The sequence below is a fragment of the Syngnathus floridae genome, chromosome 1 (assembly GCF_059516105.1).
Source record: "Syngnathus floridae isolate MCC-2025c chromosome 1, RoL_Sflo_1.0, whole genome shotgun sequence".
In the NCBI taxonomy this organism is placed as follows: Eukaryota; Metazoa; Chordata; class Actinopteri; order Syngnathiformes; family Syngnathidae; genus Syngnathus; species Syngnathus floridae.
The window spans coordinates 1,878,419-1,894,360 of record NC_142413.1 but is presented as its reverse complement, the minus strand read 5'-3'; the positions used below and the strand labels follow the sequence as shown (position 1 = coordinate 1,894,360).

The 15,942-nt window shown below is 51.5% G+C and overlaps 4 protein-coding genes across 5 annotated transcripts; 2 read left to right on the top strand and 2 right to left on the bottom strand.

Annotated features, from left to right (window-relative positions):
* Positions 1 to 308: 308 nt before the first annotated feature.
* Positions 309 to 6,810, top strand: polr2b (RNA polymerase II subunit B). The gene is made up of 24 exons (XM_088369907.1): positions 309 to 465; positions 863 to 935; positions 1,027 to 1,177; positions 1,307 to 1,419; positions 1,491 to 1,710; positions 1,904 to 2,062; positions 2,217 to 2,381; positions 2,449 to 2,645; positions 2,740 to 2,859; positions 2,928 to 3,114; positions 3,191 to 3,334; positions 3,410 to 3,549; positions 3,677 to 3,788; positions 3,876 to 4,030; positions 4,143 to 4,341; positions 4,423 to 4,591; positions 4,658 to 4,849; positions 4,933 to 5,183; positions 5,261 to 5,350; positions 5,426 to 5,533; positions 5,636 to 5,749; positions 5,824 to 5,984; positions 6,121 to 6,316; positions 6,640 to 6,810. The coding sequence occupies exons 1-24, from the start codon at positions 447 to 449 to the stop codon at positions 6,727 to 6,729; spliced, it is 3,525 nt and encodes a 1,174-aa protein (XP_088226033.1). The 5' UTR covers positions 309 to 446; the 3' UTR covers positions 6,730 to 6,810.
* On the bottom strand, positions 6,811 to 8,767 carry igfbp7 (insulin-like growth factor binding protein 7). Its single transcript, XM_088369934.1, has 5 exons — positions 8,289 to 8,767; positions 7,532 to 7,641; positions 7,356 to 7,463; positions 7,116 to 7,266; positions 6,811 to 7,013 (listed from the first exon to the last, which is right to left on the bottom strand). The coding sequence occupies exons 1-5, from the start codon at positions 8,710 to 8,712 to the stop codon at positions 6,991 to 6,993; spliced, it is 816 nt and encodes a 271-aa protein (XP_088226060.1). The 5' UTR covers positions 8,713 to 8,767; the 3' UTR covers positions 6,811 to 6,990.
* Positions 8,768 to 9,292: 525 nt separating this feature from the next.
* On the bottom strand, positions 9,293 to 12,282 carry nicol1 (NELL2 interacting cell ontogeny regulator 1). 2 transcript variants are annotated; one of them, XM_088369946.1, is made up of 5 exons: positions 12,138 to 12,282; positions 11,006 to 11,994; positions 10,812 to 10,939; positions 10,281 to 10,369; positions 9,293 to 9,764 (listed from the first exon to the last, which is right to left on the bottom strand). In XM_088369946.1, exons 3-5 carry the CDS (start codon positions 10,930 to 10,932, stop codon positions 9,696 to 9,698), a joined length of 279 nt encoding a protein of 92 aa, XP_088226072.1. In that variant the 5' UTR covers positions 10,933 to 10,939; positions 11,006 to 11,994; positions 12,138 to 12,282; the 3' UTR covers positions 9,293 to 9,695. The 2 variants fall into 2 exon arrangements, with proteins under 2 accessions (XP_088226072.1, XP_088226081.1); XM_088369955.1 differs by having other exon boundaries at positions 12,112 to 12,270.
* On the top strand, positions 11,610 to 15,941 carry nelfa (negative elongation factor complex member A). Its single transcript, XM_088369917.1, has 11 exons — positions 11,610 to 11,858; positions 12,576 to 12,747; positions 12,842 to 13,003; positions 13,066 to 13,155; positions 13,262 to 13,389; positions 13,479 to 13,548; positions 13,629 to 13,717; positions 14,114 to 14,222; positions 14,288 to 14,601; positions 14,670 to 14,769; positions 15,489 to 15,941. Exons 1-11 carry the CDS (start codon positions 11,649 to 11,651, stop codon positions 15,671 to 15,673), a joined length of 1,629 nt encoding a protein of 542 aa, XP_088226043.1. The 5' UTR covers positions 11,610 to 11,648; the 3' UTR covers positions 15,674 to 15,941.
* Position 15,942: the final 1 nt, after the last annotated feature.

Sequence of the window (15,942 nt, the reverse complement as noted above, 5' to 3'; positions counted from 1 at the left end):
CCATCATTTTGAAAACAGTGGAGCTACATGGAAAACATACATAAGCATTCGCATGGTCTGACTGGACTCCCTCAAAAGAGCATCAAACTGCTGCTGCTCATTCCGAATAAATCAACAGTCTTAACTGGCTGTAGAATATTTCCTGAAATACATTGTGAAATTGTGCTACCGTTCTACAAAGATATTCTAGAATATTAAATATAATTCAGGGGGAGTTAACTGGGGCGACTCCTGCCTGCACCTGTAGAAGTAGTAGGAGAAAAAAAATGCAGGTGCAGTTCATATTCTGTCCAAAGATGGCGGTGTCGCATAATTTCTCATTTTGAGCAGCAGCTCCCCTGGAGAAGAAGAGAACTGAGGCAGAAGAAGAAGAAGAAGCGCGCGGTGGCGTTGTCGTCTATATCAAATCTCGATTTGGTCCTCTTTTTCCTGAGTTGAGACTTCCAATGTACGACCAGGACGAAGGTGAGCTCTTCAACTTGAACATTTGATCGGGTCGCACGCGTTTTAACTAAAAAGCTAACGTTAGCCTCTTGACAATCAACACAATAGCGTCGCCGCCGCTAACCGCTTTAGCTAAATTAGTATCAGCATCTTCCCAAGCAGGCAGGTGAACCAACGCCGGGTTAACGCTTTGAATGACTTGAATGTGTAAACTTTACAAAATGAGTTTTAAAATCAATCAAAGACAATCAAGTGCAGTCAAAGAAGAAGTGAAATGTTCCTATTCACCGTGTCGGTTTCAAGTAGATCACAATACGACTATGAGTTGGAGACTGAAGGTGGTGTTTGGTTAAACCTGGTCATCTGTCAAGCAAGTCCAGCTCCTCACTCTCCTATTCCACTTGGTGTGTGTGCACAGATAACCAGTATGATGAGGACGACGACGAAATCACGCCGGATCTGTGGCAGGAAGCCTGCTGGATCGTCATCAGGTAGTCAAGGTTTTGTTGGCTGTTGTGGGAACTCCCATAGCTTGCATTGTCCTCTAAACTGTGTGGATGCATGCGTATCATCTGATTTCAGCTCCTATTTTGACGAGAAGGGTTTGGTTCGGCAGCAGCTGGATTCTTTTGACGAGTTCATCCAGATGTCGGTCCAGAGGATCGTGGAAGACGCGCCACCCATCGACCTTCAGGCCGAAGCCCAGCACACCTCTGGAGAGGTGGAGGAGCCTGTAAGTTGTTCTGTCAGCAGCCAAGTGGAGCTCGATATATTCTAAAAAAAAAAAAAAAAAAAGATTGCCAGTTGGGGCATCTGGTTTCATGACATGGCAGGCTTAACTGTGACTTGTGGTGCGTTGCAGCCGCGTTACCTGCTGAAGTTTGAGCAGATCTACTTGTCCAAGCCCACCCACTGGGAGCGAGACGGCGCCCCCTCCCCCATGATGCCAAACGAGGCCCGACTGCGAAACCTCACGTAGGTTCTCCGCCGCCGCTGTGCTTTCTCCTCCACCGGCCGCTCAGAACCCCACCCCCTCCCTTCCCCAGATACTCGGCCCCGCTGTACGTGGACATCACCAAGACCATCATCAAGGAGGGCGAGGATCAGCTTCAGACGCAGCACCAGAAGACCTTCATCGGGAAGATTCCCATCATGCTGCGTTCCACCTACTGCTTGCTCAGCGGCCTGACTGATCGTGACCTGTGCGAGCTCAACGAATGCCCGCTGGACCCCGGCGGCTACTTCATCATCAACGGCTCCGAAAAGGTGCCTGGGCGAGTTGCGGCCCCTCTAAAATGTTCCCATGCGCTACTTGTTAAAACTTTTTTTTTTTTTCTTTAAGAGGAATATATTTTTTTTGTGTTTCTCATTGAAGACATTTTTCTGTCATTTTGTGTCCTTCCAATGACAACTCCAAATGGTGAAGGCGCTCAACGAATTGACGTGTGCTCGTGCTCAGGTGCTGATCGCCCAGGAGAAGATGGCCACCAACACGGTGTACGTGTTCGCCAAGAAGGACTCCAAGTACGCCTTCACGGGCGAGTGCCGCTCCTGCTTGGAGAACTCCTCGCGTCCCACCAGCACCATCTGGGTCAGCATGATGGCGCGAGGAGGACAGGTCGGTCAAAAGCAAACCCCCTTGTTTCCCACGCCCCTCGAATGTGGAAAAGAGACTCACTGACATTTGATTTTTACGATTGGTTGCCATGAAACTTTTCAGGCAGCGTAAGCGATCGCCTACAAGCCACAGACGATGCGTTTTTGTGTCTCAGGGCGTAAAGAAGAGCGCCATCGGCCAGAGGATCGTGTCCACGCTACCGTACATTCGCCAGGAAGTCCCCATCATCATCGTGTTCCGAGCGCTGGGCTTCGTGTCGGACCGTGACATCCTGGAGCACATCATCTACGACTTTGACGACCCCGAGATGATGGAGATGGTGCGTACCGCCTTCCGGGCGTTCCGCACGGCGCCGTCTCGTGACTCACGTGGTTGCGCTCGCTCAGGTCAAGCCATCGCTGGACGAAGCCTTTGTCATCCAAGAGCAAAACGTGGCCTTGAACTTTATCGGGTCCAGGGGAGCCAAACCGGGGGTCACCAAAGAGCGCAGGATCAAGTATGCCAAGGAAGTCCTGCAGAAGGAAATGCTGCCGCACGTCGGCGTCAGCGACTTCTGCGAAACCAAGAAGGCTTACTTCCTCGGGTGAGCAAAGCAAAAGCGCGAATAATCACCTCCCTCGAGATGATGATGACCTTTTTCACGACTGGGTTTCTTTCGCTTTGTGCCTCGTGTTCAGGTACATGGTCCACAGGCTACTGCTCGCTGCTCTGGGCAGACGAGAGCTGGACGACAGAGATCACTACGGCAACAAGAGGCTGGACCTGGCCGGGCCCCTCCTGGCCTTCCTCTTCCGAGGGTCGGTCTCGCCGCCTGGTCCGCGTTGTCCGTTGTCGGCCCGCGCTTGAGCTTCCCGTCTCGCGTCAGGATGTTTAAGAACCTGCTGAAGGAGATCCGCATCTACGCACAGAAGTTCATCGACAGAGGCAAAGACTTCAACCTGGAACTGGCCATCAAGACCAGGATCATCTCGGACGGACTCAAGTACTCGCTGGCTACCGGCAACTGGGGCGACGTCAAGAAGGCCCACCAAGCCCGGGCCGGCGTGTCCCAGGTGGGTCCGTCACGCGCCTGCAATAGCATTCTTTTCCTTCAGGCCTGATCAAGCGGCCGCTTTTGTCACTCGACAGGTGCTGAACCGTCTCACCTTCGCCTCCACCCTGTCTCACCTGCGCCGCGTCAACTCCCCCATCGGGCGCGATGGCAAACTGGCCAAGCCCAGACAGCTGCACAACACGCTGTGGGGGATGGTGTGCCCCGCCGAGACCCCCGAGGTCGGCGCTCCTCGCCACCACGTCGAACCTTTGCCGCCAGACTGACTCAATTGACGGATTCTGTGTGCTCCTCAGGGTCACGCTGTGGGCCTGGTCAAGAACCTGGCCCTGATGGCTTACATCTCGGTGGGATCGCAACCTTCTCCCATCCTGGAGTTCTTAGAGGAGTGGAGCATGGAGAACCTGGAAGAGATCTCACCTGCCGCCATTGCTGAGTCAGTCTCACACGCACACACACACTCACACACACACACACACACGCTATATCTGCTTGAGTCATTTTTGTCAGCTTATCTTGACACCACAGTTTGTGACATGTTAATGACACCATTGACACGGCAGTGCCACCAAGATCTTCGTGAACGGCTGCTGGGTCGGAATCCACAAGGATCCGGAGCAGCTGATGAACACGCTGCGGAAGCTTCGGCGCCAGATGGACATCATTGTGTCCGAGGTGGGTCGCTGGCATGGCGGGAGGCCGCTTATCCTTTGCCGATTCGCTCCTCGCCATTCACGCTTTCGTCCGCCTTTCCTCTCGCAGGTGTCTATGATCCGAGACATCCGAGAGCGCGAGATCAGGATCTACACGGACGCCGGGCGCATCTGCAGACCGCTTCTGATTGTCGAGAAGCAGAAACTCTTGCTCAAGAGACGCCACATTGACCAGCTCAAGGAGAGAGAGTACAACAACTACAGGTGACGGGAAAGGGGGCGGGGCAATTTGACATCCCGCACACGGGCTCATTTTCATATCATTTAAACGATGGTAAACGACTTGAGGCTTCATCTTGCTCTGGCTGGCGTTCAGCTGGCAGGATTTGGTGGCAAGCGGCGTGGTGGAGTACATTGACACGCTAGAGGAGGAGACGGTGATGCTGGCCATGACCCCCGATGACCTTCAGGAGAAAGGCGTGGCCTACTGCTCCACCTACACCCACTGTGAGATCCACCCTTCCATGATCCTGGGGGTGTGCGCCTCCATCATCCCCTTCCCTGATCACAACCAGGTGGGTCTGGGTCGGCTCACAGAGAGAATAGAGAATTTCTCAGCGTGTGGGATTTACTTTTTTTTTTGTGTGTGTGTTCAGTCCCCCAGGAACACGTACCAGTCGGCTATGGGCAAGCAGGCCATGGGCGTCTACATCACCAACTTTCACGTTCGCATGGACACGCTGGCGCACGTCCTGTACTACCCTCAGAAGCCGCTGGTCACCACACGCTCCATGGAGTACCTGCGCTTCAGAGAGCTGCCGGCAGGTACGCACGCCCGCCCGCCCGCCTTCGCCATGGCCGTACACGCTAACAGCCGCTCACCGTCGCTAGGCATCAACTCCATCGTGGCCATCGCCTCATACACGGGTTACAACCAGGAGGACTCGGTCATCATGAATCGCTCAGCTGTGGACCGAGGCTTCTTCAGGTCCGTCTTTTATCGCTCCTACAAGGAGCAGGAGTCCAAGAAGGGCTTCGACCAGGAGGAGGTCTTCGAGAAGCCCACCAGGGAGACCTGCCAGGGTGAGCGCTGACTCGCCGCCGCCACTTTTCTCCGACACAGTTTTGTCATGTGGCCCGTGAATGTAATGCATCACGGTCCACAGGGATGCGCCACGCCATCTACGACAAACTGGACGACGACGGGTTGATCGCCCCGGGCGTGCGCGTGTCGGGCGAGGACGTGATCATCGGCAAGACGGTGACGCTGCCCGACAACGACGACGAGCTGGATAGCACCAACCGACGCTACACCAAGCGCGACTGCAGCACCTTCCTCCGCACCAGCGAGACCGGCATCGTGGACCAGGTCATGGTCACGCTCAACCAGGAGGGCTACAAGTTCTGCAAAATACGGGTAACTCCCACCGCGCTGACGCCGCGCCATGGCCCAAAAGCGCCACCTGACGTCCGGCGCGTCTTTTGTGACGGCAGGTCCGTTCGGTGAGGATCCCTCAAATTGGAGACAAGTTTGCCAGCAGGCACGGACAGAAAGGAACCTGCGGAATCCAGTACCGGCAGGAGGTAAAGGGGCGGCCGGCGGGTGGGAGACGCCGGGCGGTGAGCTGGCGTCCTCGTCACGCTGCTTTTCTTTGGCAGGACATGCCGTTCACATGTGAGGGCATCACGCCTGACATCATCATCAACCCGCACGCCATCCCGTCCAGAATGACTGTCGGCCATCTTATCGAGTGCCTGCAGGGCAAGGTGAGTGTCGTACTTTGGCCCCGCGTTCCTCCGACATGTCCCGCTGCCTCCAGTGAGCATCATGGTGGCACCGCTTGCCGCTTCCTCCCCCTCCCCCTGCAGGTTTCGGCCAACAAAGGCGAGATCGGCGACGCCACGCCCTTCAACGACGCCGTCAACGTGCAGAAGGTCTCCAACCTGCTCTCGGAGTACGGCTACCACCTGAGGGGAAATGAGGTGAGCGCCGCTTCCTGTTGCCCGCCGCCGCCGCCGCCTCTCCTTTGACTTCATTGACGGGCGGCCGTGTTCAGGTTCTGTACAACGGCTTCACGGGCCGCAAGCTGACGTCGCAGATCTTCATCGGGCCAACGTACTACCAGCGGCTCAAGCACATGGTGGACGACAAGATCCACTCCAGGGCTCGCGGACCCGTGCAGATCCTCAACAGGCAGCCCATGGAGGGACGATCGCGGTGAGACTTGTGGATAGTGCTTTCTTCTCACGCCAGTCAAATTGTGGAATTGAAAACAATTTTTGCATCATTCCACCTGAAAGAAGAGAAAATGTTTTGTCTTGTCGCCCGCCTCACCCGTGTGGGTGATTTTCAGTGACGGCGGCCTTCGTTTTGGCGAGATGGAGCGTGACTGCCAGATCGCTCACGGCGCCGCTCAGTTCCTTCGCGAGCGTCTCTTCGAGGCGTCCGATCCCTACCAGGTGCACGTGTGCAACCTGTGCGGACTCATGGCCATCGCCAACACACGCACTCACACGTACGAGTGTCGTGGCTGCCGCAACAAGACGCAGGTACCGTGAAAGCCACACTTTCACGATTTTGCTGTTGTAACACTATCACCATATTGTTCGTAGTTTCCGAAGAAGCAGTAAGCGCTGCTCCGTGTTTCAATTGTTCAGAATGTACTTGCGCTTTTTATCCACTAGAGGGAGGCACAGAGTTTAATAACTGCAGTCATCCTTACGCCAAACATGTCAAATGTTTTGCCTGCAATTCACATTTTAGTCGCTGTTGTTGTATTAAGATTTTTTTTTTTTTTTTAAATACTTTTCTGTCCAACATAGCAGAATAGGCCTCAAACCCTTTTTGATGATGCATGATGTGTTCTTTTCAGATCTCATTGGTGCGTATGCCGTACGCGTGCAAGCTTCTCTTCCAGGAGTTGATGTCAATGAGCATCGCTCCCCGGATGATGACGGCGTAGCCCGAGCGTATCAGCCCCACCCCCCGAGATGTTTTGATTGATCTTTGTTTTGTACACAATAAAAGTGACGTGATCACACAATGACACGCTGCAGGTGAGCTTTATTCACATCTCGCACTTAAGATACTTTTTGTGAGCACCAACTATTTTCTACCATTAAAACCGAAGCGACAGAGAAAAGCATGCTTGGGATATGTCAAGGTGAAAGGTCAGCATGAGCAAAGGTCCAATACGGGTTTCCCGCGGCGGCCAATCGGCGCCTCACAGTTCTTCCTCCATCGTCGCTGACGGGAAATGACATCGTTAGCAATATCTAAGGTGGGATGCTGTTTCCACGACGACGGGAGGTTTTTATTTTGAAGCGCAGGAAGCCAATGGGCGCTTACCTTCTTTGATCATGACATCCCCAATGGCCTCCACCTTGACGTCACGGATATCATCCACCAGGCGAATTTCACCAATGGCCGAGGCGTCGCCTTTGGCGTTGGCGGCGTGACACTCGTAGGTGCCCGCTTCGTTTTTTGTCAGCGGAGAGATCTGAAAAGGGAGGAATGTGATAACAAATATGAGGAGTTGTTTTTTTTCTAAGGGCTGCAGATGGTCCGTGTTCACTCGCTGCTACTGACCAGAACCCAGCCTGTCACTTGATGTTTCTCTGGGCCTCCTCTGGTCTGGACGGCCAGGTTGTCCCTGTCCCCAGGAAGGAGGGAAAACCTCTTCCTGCCACCAATCACCTGCGGGAGAACGGCCTCGTCATCGTCTTCATGGTTAGTGCTGCTAGATTCTTTTTTTTTTGTCCTACCTTCCTCCAAGTTAGCACGGGTGTGGGCACGCCAATGGCCTCGCAGCTGAGGAAAACCTGGGCGCCGCTCACGTTAAAGACGCGAGCGGGAGGGGTAACAATGACGGGAGCTGCCGAGACAAGAAGAGGAATTCTGTTTGGGTTGGCTGGCTGGCTGGCTGGCTGGCTCAGGAATTCCGTGTTTGGGCCAGAGGCGAGTGGATCAGGATGATAAAGCCACTATGTCAACTGTGAGCATGTGCACGCTCAAACTAGTTGCTAGCTTTGCATGAGCAAACGTGTCAGATAAAACAAAAAAATCTGTGTTTGGTCTTCTTCAACTGTGGGAGAGTGTAGTGTAGCGTGACCACCACAAACATGTTGTTTGGTGAAGCTGTCACCTTAACTAGATTTTGTGGGGCTTAATCACTTCAGCCGAAATGTTTGCATACATACCAGAATGTGGCTTGTTGGGTTGTCACAAATTGATCTTTTTGGAGTTGATTGCCTTGTTGATTAATTTGATGTGGCCACACATAATTACCATTTTGAGGTAGACATCTTTGTTCCGACAGATTTTTTTTTCCCCCCTGGTCGACCTGGGTTAGCCATCCCAACCCCGCCCTTGTAGCATGACCATGATTTTTTTTCCCCAAAACTATTCACTTAGCATTAACAACAGCAAGAAAATGAAATGTTTCTTTGTTTTTGATGCTATTGAAGCAAACGTTTTCCATGTTAGTTGCTATTTACTGAGCAGGAGTTGAAGTATCCTCACCTGCGGCGCATCGCCCTTTGTTGAGCACGGCGACTTGCGGCCGTCCTTCTCGCTGCGCTTGCGCGTCGGCGCTCTTGAGCGCACAAACGTGCGCGTACGTGACACCGTTGCTGCCGCACACTTCATCTTGGCTTTTGCACACGCACACCCCCACTTTGTTCTTCTTGTCGCCGCGCACGCACTCCATGCCGGCGCCGCAGCGTGGCGTGCCACCTCTGCCGCCTGCGCAGCGCTCACCCTCCGCAGCCAGACACAACGTGCAACAGCCGCACGCGTCCATGACCGAACCGACGGCGCATCCCGTAGCCGGCAGAGGCGCACATTGGGCTGGCTCGCACGGTCCGCACTCCCGAGCCGCCCGTACGCACAGCACAATGGCCGCCGCGAGCGGAGCCCAACGGCACAGAAACAACGCGGACTTCATGACGACCTCAAAGTTCTGATGAGAACCGAATACAGCCCACAGACAGCAACCCAGGCAAGCACCGCCTACGACAGCATGTATGTGCGTGTGTGGGAGAGATCCATGTGATTCAAGGCCAACTCACTAAAATCACTTTTTTTTTTCTCTCTCAAAGAATGTTTCACACAGAAGCAAGCGCAGACACAGACACACACAACCAGACACACACACACACACACGCACACACAGAGCACCAGGACCAATTAGCGCAGGACAAGAACGATCACATAACCATTAATCTATGCATGCAGTGCTCAAGTCATTATTACAGTAAATTTTATATCCTTTTTACATTTTATCTTGTGTGCTCTAAATGCTTTTTTAATTTAATTCACTTTTTTTTTTCACCGAAAGGAGCAGCGCTCAAATTTCGATGTACTGTGTACAACGACAATAAAAGCGATTCTGATGTTGACAAAAAATGTAGAGGTTTCCTCCGGCCACTAGAGGACACTAGAGGACTAGAGGACTGCCAGTGAGGAGTCTATTTCTTCAAATAACACTTCTCACCCACAAATATAAAACATTCAAATGCAAAACAGTAGGTACGCACATTTTATTTTTCCGACCCCCCCTCCAGACCACACGTATACACCACCAAGATATTCACTTGTCACATTTGTGGATAAACGCTTGTTACGTGTCAATATTTACGTCACCTAAAATTCTATACATACACGTTACGCTTACAAAAAGGTGCCGTGATTTCATGCTACAGTACTGTGCTAAAAAAGCCCAACAAATATGAGTGGATTCTCTCAAGTCTTCTTACTGAAAACAAACAAAAACTGGTCATTCATATCCACGTTTTGTGTTTCAGATAACCATTTCCAAGCAAACTGGTCTATGGATATGGGAAGAGCTTAAAATAAAGTGTCCGCGGCTTGGGAGTCAAAAGTTACTGTACATGAGTGTTTCGAAAGAGTCGTGGAGCTTCTGCGGATTCAGCGCAGCGAGCTGGGCATGCAGTCACAAAGAGCCCTCCTCTCCGCCCTCAGCACCAGCGACTCGGTCTGCGCCGCAAAAACAGCATACACACAGTAAGCAGAGCTACGTTCTTCTGATAGCATACGCAAGCTAACGCTAGCTAGCTTACCTATAACCTGACCCGCGATGTGATCACTCATTGCATATCAAGTGTCGTGCGACAACTATTAAATATATTACAAATTGTTTTACCCGTCAGGTGGTTGGATAGATATTACAATTTTACGAAAAGGATAATATCAATAAAAAATGTGCAGGTGTATTTTTGTCCAGTCGGGGTTGCCGTCTTCACATTCTACACTGTAGTATCTGTGGCTTTGAATGTGTGTGGCTTCAAATGAGCCAGAAGTTGAATCAGTGCTTCAACTTTAACCGGTTGTTCTACTGTCAATACTGCCAAATGGAATTTCAGAGAACTTTTGCCACTTGTGCTCACTCGTAGCTCATTTTCCTAAAAAGCGTTGGTCTTTTCAACTGTACTACCGATTCATACCGATTATTCTGAAGCAATCTCACGCCAGGAATGAAAATAGCCCCCATACCCTGGCGTCCAGGTTGAAAGCAGTCTTTTTGAGATCCTGCAGGGCTCTCTGCATGAACTCAAACGCATGACAGTCGACGCAAGGGCGACCTGCAAAAAGAGACGCCATCCCTTCATTATTCCTACATTTAGCTCATCCTCAATATTCATCAGCAAAATCACTGACATGGGGGGAGGGGGCGTACATGAGACATTGCGAGCTGAGAAGTGTTTCTCATACAAACATATTATCATGACTTTACCACTGCATTGGCCTAGGTAAGTGGCAGCTAAAAATGACGTCGTTGCAAGGCAAAAGCAGGCGCGCTCAGTCAATCACCGTACCGCGTCTTTTGATTTATTTGTTGGTTTTCCAAGATCTATATAAATATTTAACTGTAATCAGGACTTAACTTAGTGACACGGACGACGATGCCTTCCGATTTACGTAAAATAAAAAGGGTTTATGACGTTGTATGAACGGAAATCCATCGTGAAGGGTTATTTGTCGGAACTGGCTCGCCATCGGGACCCAAATAAATCGGGCACCTACTTTCCGCGGGGATGACTGTCCCCGTCTCCCGGTCCGCATCCGCAGCACCACCGCGGCAGAGGACGAGCTGGGCCGCCAACAGGAGCATCGCTGCCTGCATCATACCTCCAGATGCCATCATCCAATACCTACGCGTGTGGATTTTGCTTATTATTTGCACGCAGCCAGCGATAACGCAAGCTCCGTTTACCTACCCCGAATCTGTCGACGTTTTGTTTTTGGGAACACCAGGTCAGTGCCAAATGCTCGTGGAGATGTTATTGATGAGGCGAGCCGTGCGCATGCGCATGGCTCGGCTAGAGGGCAAAACCGCAGGACCTCAAACTAAAAATTGAGATGATCGGACCTGTGAATCAACACCGACCATCCAGAAACGGTGAAGGAAAAAAAAATCACTTACAATGATCAATTCTGTTCTAATGTAAAGAAAGGCAAATAGCAAATAACTAAAAGATGCTTGTAAAAATAACACTGCTAAAAGTCTGATTCAAGTAAATTCGAAAATTACAAGTGCAAAATTAAAATTTCTTAAATATCTTTCTTAAATAGCTGTCTCTATCAATAGACGCACACACACGCACACTTTAAATGTGTTCACACGCGCGCGCACACATTAATGTTATTAAATAAAGTGAAGTTTCCCGACACGTTGTAACATAACAATAATGAGAAATAGTGCAAACATATATATTTTGATCTTTATACTTTTTTTTTTTCAATTTTATCCTTCTTTCAATGCGGTTCAACGGCCTCCACGCAGACGTGGGCGGGGTCCTGACTGTCGTTCTCTTAGTAGTCCATTAAAATGCCCGAACTCAAAACACTTCTTTTTCCAAGATGGCGTCGATGAAGGACAGCGACACTGGCCTGTGGCTTCACAACAAACTGGGCTCTACGGACGAGCTGTGGACGCCGCCGAGCATCGCGTCTCTCCTCACCGTGTCCGTCATCGACAACATTCGCCTTTGCTTCTCGACTTTGTCGCCGCCCGTCAAGCTCAAGTTGCTCCTCGGGATGCTGCATCTCCCCCGGCGGACCGTGGACGAGGTGGGCGACCTCCAGCAACAACGCGTAGACCCTTCGCTCGCACTTATCCTCGGCCGAGTTGTCTTCAAAGGGGAAGAAGCTGCTCTACCTTGACTCACGTCTCCCGAACGCGTCGTCGCTATTGTCCTTCGGCGCGCTGCAAAAACACAAGTCGGCTGCTTTAGCATTAGCACGCTAGCTTCCGACACAGAGGACGATGACGAGACGAGAACCAGCGAAATTAAACCGAAAACGCGACGCGTCCTCCTCTTACTGAGGCAGCCTGTACTTTCCGCACACCTGTGGTCGACCCCATCCACCGGTTGTTGGCGTTTTATCACCGAACGTCTGCGGTTCTCGTTCAGACATATTGACGGACTGGGGGGAAAAACAGAACCGAGGGGGCGGTACCGTCCCTGGAATCTTGTTTCCCAGCCTTTATTGCGCCGAGGCACGCGTTTTAAATGAGTGGACTCTCACGCCAAACTACTAAAGCACCCTGCTTCTTTTCTTTTTAAGATTCTTTTCAAACTTTGATTTCAGTATCTGAAAGTTTATCTGAACTTTCTCCCCAATGCCCAGACTGTTTGGAATGGTCGCTTCAACCGGACGGAGTACCACGCACACAAGCAATACAGAAAATTGGACGATGTTTTGTTTCAGTTGATGAAAGAATCTTCTGTCTGATAAAATGATCAAGTCTAATTTTTGTTTTGTTTGTTTTTTTGTGCTTGCCAGATGAAGGAGGCTCTCTCCGAGATAATCCAGCTGGCCACGGTGGACTCTGAGCCTTGGGTGCTGATGGTCGCAGACATCCTCAAGTCCTTCCCGGAAACAGGCTCCCTCAATCTGGATTTGGAGGAACAGAATCCAAACGTGCAGGACATCCTTGGCGAGCTCAGGGAGAAAGGTAAGAGAAAGGCTTGCTTGCAAATGGATTTTTTGGGTGCAAGATTTCTTTTGTTCAATATTTTTTGGTTGAATGTCTCTCTCTTGGCATGTAGTTGCGGAGTGCGAGGCGTCCGCCATGCTTCCTTTGGAATGCCAGTACCTGAACAAGAGCGCGCTGACCACGCTGGTAGGACCCCTCACGCCCCCCGTGAAACATTTCCAGCTGAAGAGGAAGCCCAAGAGCGCCACCCTCCGAGCCGAGCTGTTGCAGAAATGTAAGTCGTCTTTTCTTGCTTGCCAAAGCGCGGTGGCGCCAAACTGCTTTTGTCTTTTCTAGCCACAGAGACGGCACAGCAGCTGAAGAAGACTGCCGGGGTGCCTTTCCATGCTAAAGGAAGAGGCTTAGTCAAAAAGATCGACACTACCAGTAAGTGCTGCCTCGCTCTGGGCCATTCGGGTCGTTGGGAATCCAAAAGCCAAATATCCCCTCGGCCACCTACTGGGACTCATTGATTTGTTTGAATTCATTGTAGCCCCTCTCAAGGGGATTCCCAAGGCCCCATTTCGCAGCCCCACGGCTCCGAGCATGTTCAGCCCCCCCAGCAACCGAGCGGCCATCGCACCAGTGCGCACGCCCCTGCGCAAGGAGCGTGGGGTCAAGGTATCTCGCTACCCTCTTTGCCAACGAGCCCGCACGAGCCGGCGAGCTCGTCCAAGGCCTCATCCCGAGGATTGCATTCTGCTTTGCAGCTGCTGGACATCAAAGAGCTCAACATGGTGGGAGCCGGAAGGGAAGCCAAAAGGCGTCGGAAAACTTTGGGTAAGCGCCGCAGTCCGACCTTGACCGTCAAGTTTCACGAGACTGGAACGGCCGGTGCTCACGCGTTCCTTTATTTGTAGACGCGGAAGCAGACGAGAAAGCGGCCAAAGAAGAAGCGGTGGTGGAGAACACGACACCCGATTATGCTGCGGGCCTCGTCTCCGCACAGGTACTTGGATCTGACGCAGATGCTTGGTCGATAGTCGAGACTGCTGCAGAGGAACGGCCATTTTGGTGCACAGCTAAAAAATTAAACAAATAATTGAAGTTGGTTTGCCCGCACACCCGACACAAGCAGCGAATGTCGCCGGCTTTACTGTGGCATTGATAGCGATACATGTTTTCTATGTTTTTGTCATTTGGTTGATCAAAAGGCCAACATGCACACGGCGTAATATATGTTTGATATTATAAAATTAAATTTAAGATATAATTTCATTTAAAATGATTAAATATTTAACATGGGCAAGTGGGGGGCAGCCTTTATTTCTCATTTTATGGCACCTGCCTATTCTTGATTGTGTGAATCAAAAGAGGTAGCCTTCAAGGTCATTTTCTTTCGCAGAAACTCGGGGCACTGAACGAGAACCCGCTGCCGTCGACCAGCTACCTTCCGGCCACGCCCAGCATGGTTCCTTCCTCCTCCTACATTCCCAGCTCCGAGGCTCAGCCAGGTGAGCGATCCTTCTTTCGCCGAACCAGTACCCTCGCTCACCGTGCTGTCCGATCTCGCCCAAAGCGAACGCGGCCGGGTCCGGCTGGGACGCGCTGCAGTCGGCTCGACAGCCCGAGGAGCCGGTGGCGGCGGGCGCAGGCGCCCCCGCCGCCGCGCTCCCGGCCCAGTACAAGCAGAGGACGCCCATGTACAATGCCGGCACGGCGGCCAACCCGGCCACCCCCGCCTCTCCCAGCACACCGGCCTCCACGCCGGCCAGCAATGGGCCGGCGGCGGCCGCCACTGCCGGCCAACCCGAGACTCCCGCTCAGCACCCAGCCGCGCCTCAGACGCCCACGCCTCCGCAACCTCAGCCAAAGAAGAATCTCTCGCTGACGGTACGGCGTCACTTGCGTGTTGCCGTTGGCTCCGACTCGCATATTGAAGCAAAGTTTGTATTTTGCAGAGGGACCAGATGTATGCAGCTCAGGAGATGTTCAAGACGGCCAACAAGGTGACCAGACCAGAGAAGGCCCTTATCTTGGGATTCATGGCAGGATCCAGAGGTACGTCGGTTGGTTGTTGGTTGGCCCAGGTTGCACCTTTCACCTCAATCTATAAAAATGTGTTGGTTATATATAACATCCCGCAACCTACAAAAAGGTTTCCATCGCCATATGTTAAAACTAACAGGAAGGTGGCCAATTAAAGTTCTGCGTGGTGGTAGCGCCACCTACTGGCTACAGGAAATGATTCTTTGATGCTTTTTCTGCTTGTGGTTAATTAACCAGATTTACTTACTAATTCCTCTGACGCATTTAGGCCTTTGTGATGCTAAAACAGAAAGTTTGTGAGTTTTCTCGAAACGTTGTTGCTGTCGGACGCAACCGAGAGGTCTCATAAGTCCGTTTTTCATTTTTTTAAATTTGTCTTGAAACCCTACGTGCTTTATTTATGACTGAAAGTGTTTAATTTTGTCCAACTTTGTTGATCTCGCAAAATACTGTTTGCTAAAAAATTATGGGGATTCTGATGGTCTTATTAACATTTATGAAAACATGAAACTTCACACACGATGAGTACATGGAGTATGGAACTCTGCACTCTACTGCCATCTATGGGTAGTCCCAGCGCACGGCGCTTACCAAGACTGTCATTGCGTTCCAATTCCTACTAGCAATGTTTGAGTGTTCAAATATGTTTGAATGTTGAAAGTGTGTGTGTGGGGGGGGGGGGGGCAATAAATATTCACTGTTATGAAATCATAAAATCTTTTGTCTTGTAGAGAACCCATGCCCGGAGCAGGGGGACGTCATCCAGATCAAGCTGAGCGAGCACACCGAGGTGTTGCCCAAAGCGGACGGCACGGGCAGCACCACCATGCTGGTGGACACCGTTTTCGAAATGAACTACTCCACGGGTCAATGGACCCGACTGAAAAAGTACAAGCCCATCACCAACACCTCCTGAGAGGTGCCACAGGTGGACTCCACTCGATCACATTCACAAGTTGCCGTTTGGGCCGAAACGAGCACCCGGGGAGAGAAGGTCCTTCCTCCTGCGCACGTACAGAATATAGTTTCATTCGTTTGGCCTTCTCATTTAGTTTTGGTCACAGCGGGACTTTTTCGCATCGCGCCTAGCGGATAACGATGGTGCCGTTTTTCGTCGCCCCACCCCCATTTCTTTTTTTCCTCCCAGACTAAAGGAAATAAAATAGAATGACACCGACTGTTAAG

What these genes read in the sequence shown, in the direction of transcription:
- polr2b (XM_088369907.1), top strand. An exon ending in ACCCCGAGATGATGGAGATG is followed by an intron (nt 2,382 to 2,448) that starts GTGCGTACCGCC and finishes GCGCTCGCTCAG; the next exon opens with GTCAAGCCATCGCTGGACGA. An exon ending in TCACCTGCCGCCATTGCTGA is followed by an intron (nt 3,550 to 3,676) that starts GTCAGTCTCACA and finishes TTGACACGGCAG; the next exon opens with TGCCACCAAGATCTTCGTGA.
- igfbp7 (XM_088369934.1), bottom strand. Translation starts at nt 8,712, where the DNA reads ATGAAGTCCGCGTTGTTTCTGTGCCGTTGGGCTCCGCTCGCGGCGGCC. An exon ending in CCGTGCTAACTTGGAGGAAG is followed by an intron (nt 7,464 to 7,531) that starts GTAGGACAAAAA and finishes GTTCTCCCGCAG; the next exon opens with GTGATTGGTGGCAGGAAGAG. An exon ending in AAGTGACAGGCTGGGTTCTG is followed by an intron (nt 7,267 to 7,355) that starts GTCAGTAGCAGC and finishes CTCCCTTTTCAG; the next exon opens with ATCTCTCCGCTGACAAAAAA.
- nicol1 (XM_088369946.1), bottom strand. Translation starts at nt 10,932, where the DNA reads ATGATGGCATCTGGAGGTATGATGCAGGCAGCGATGCTCCTGTTGGCG. An exon ending in GACAGTCATCCCCGCGGAAA is followed by an intron (nt 10,370 to 10,811) that starts GTAGGTGCCCGA and finishes CTCTTTTTGCAG; the next exon opens with GTCGCCCTTGCGTCGACTGT. An exon ending in CTTTCAACCTGGACGCCAGG is followed by an intron (nt 9,765 to 10,280) that starts GTATGGGGGCTA and finishes TTTGCGGCGCAG; the next exon opens with ACCGAGTCGCTGGTGCTGAG.
- nelfa (XM_088369917.1), top strand. Translation starts at nt 11,649, where the DNA reads ATGGCGTCGATGAAGGACAGCGACACTGGCCTGTGGCTTCACAACAAA. An exon ending in AAGGCGTCGGAAAACTTTGG is followed by an intron (nt 13,549 to 13,628) that starts GTAAGCGCCGCA and finishes CTTTATTTGTAG; the next exon opens with ACGCGGAAGCAGACGAGAAA. An exon ending in AGAAGAATCTCTCGCTGACG is followed by an intron (nt 14,602 to 14,669) that starts GTACGGCGTCAC and finishes TGTATTTTGCAG; the next exon opens with AGGGACCAGATGTATGCAGC.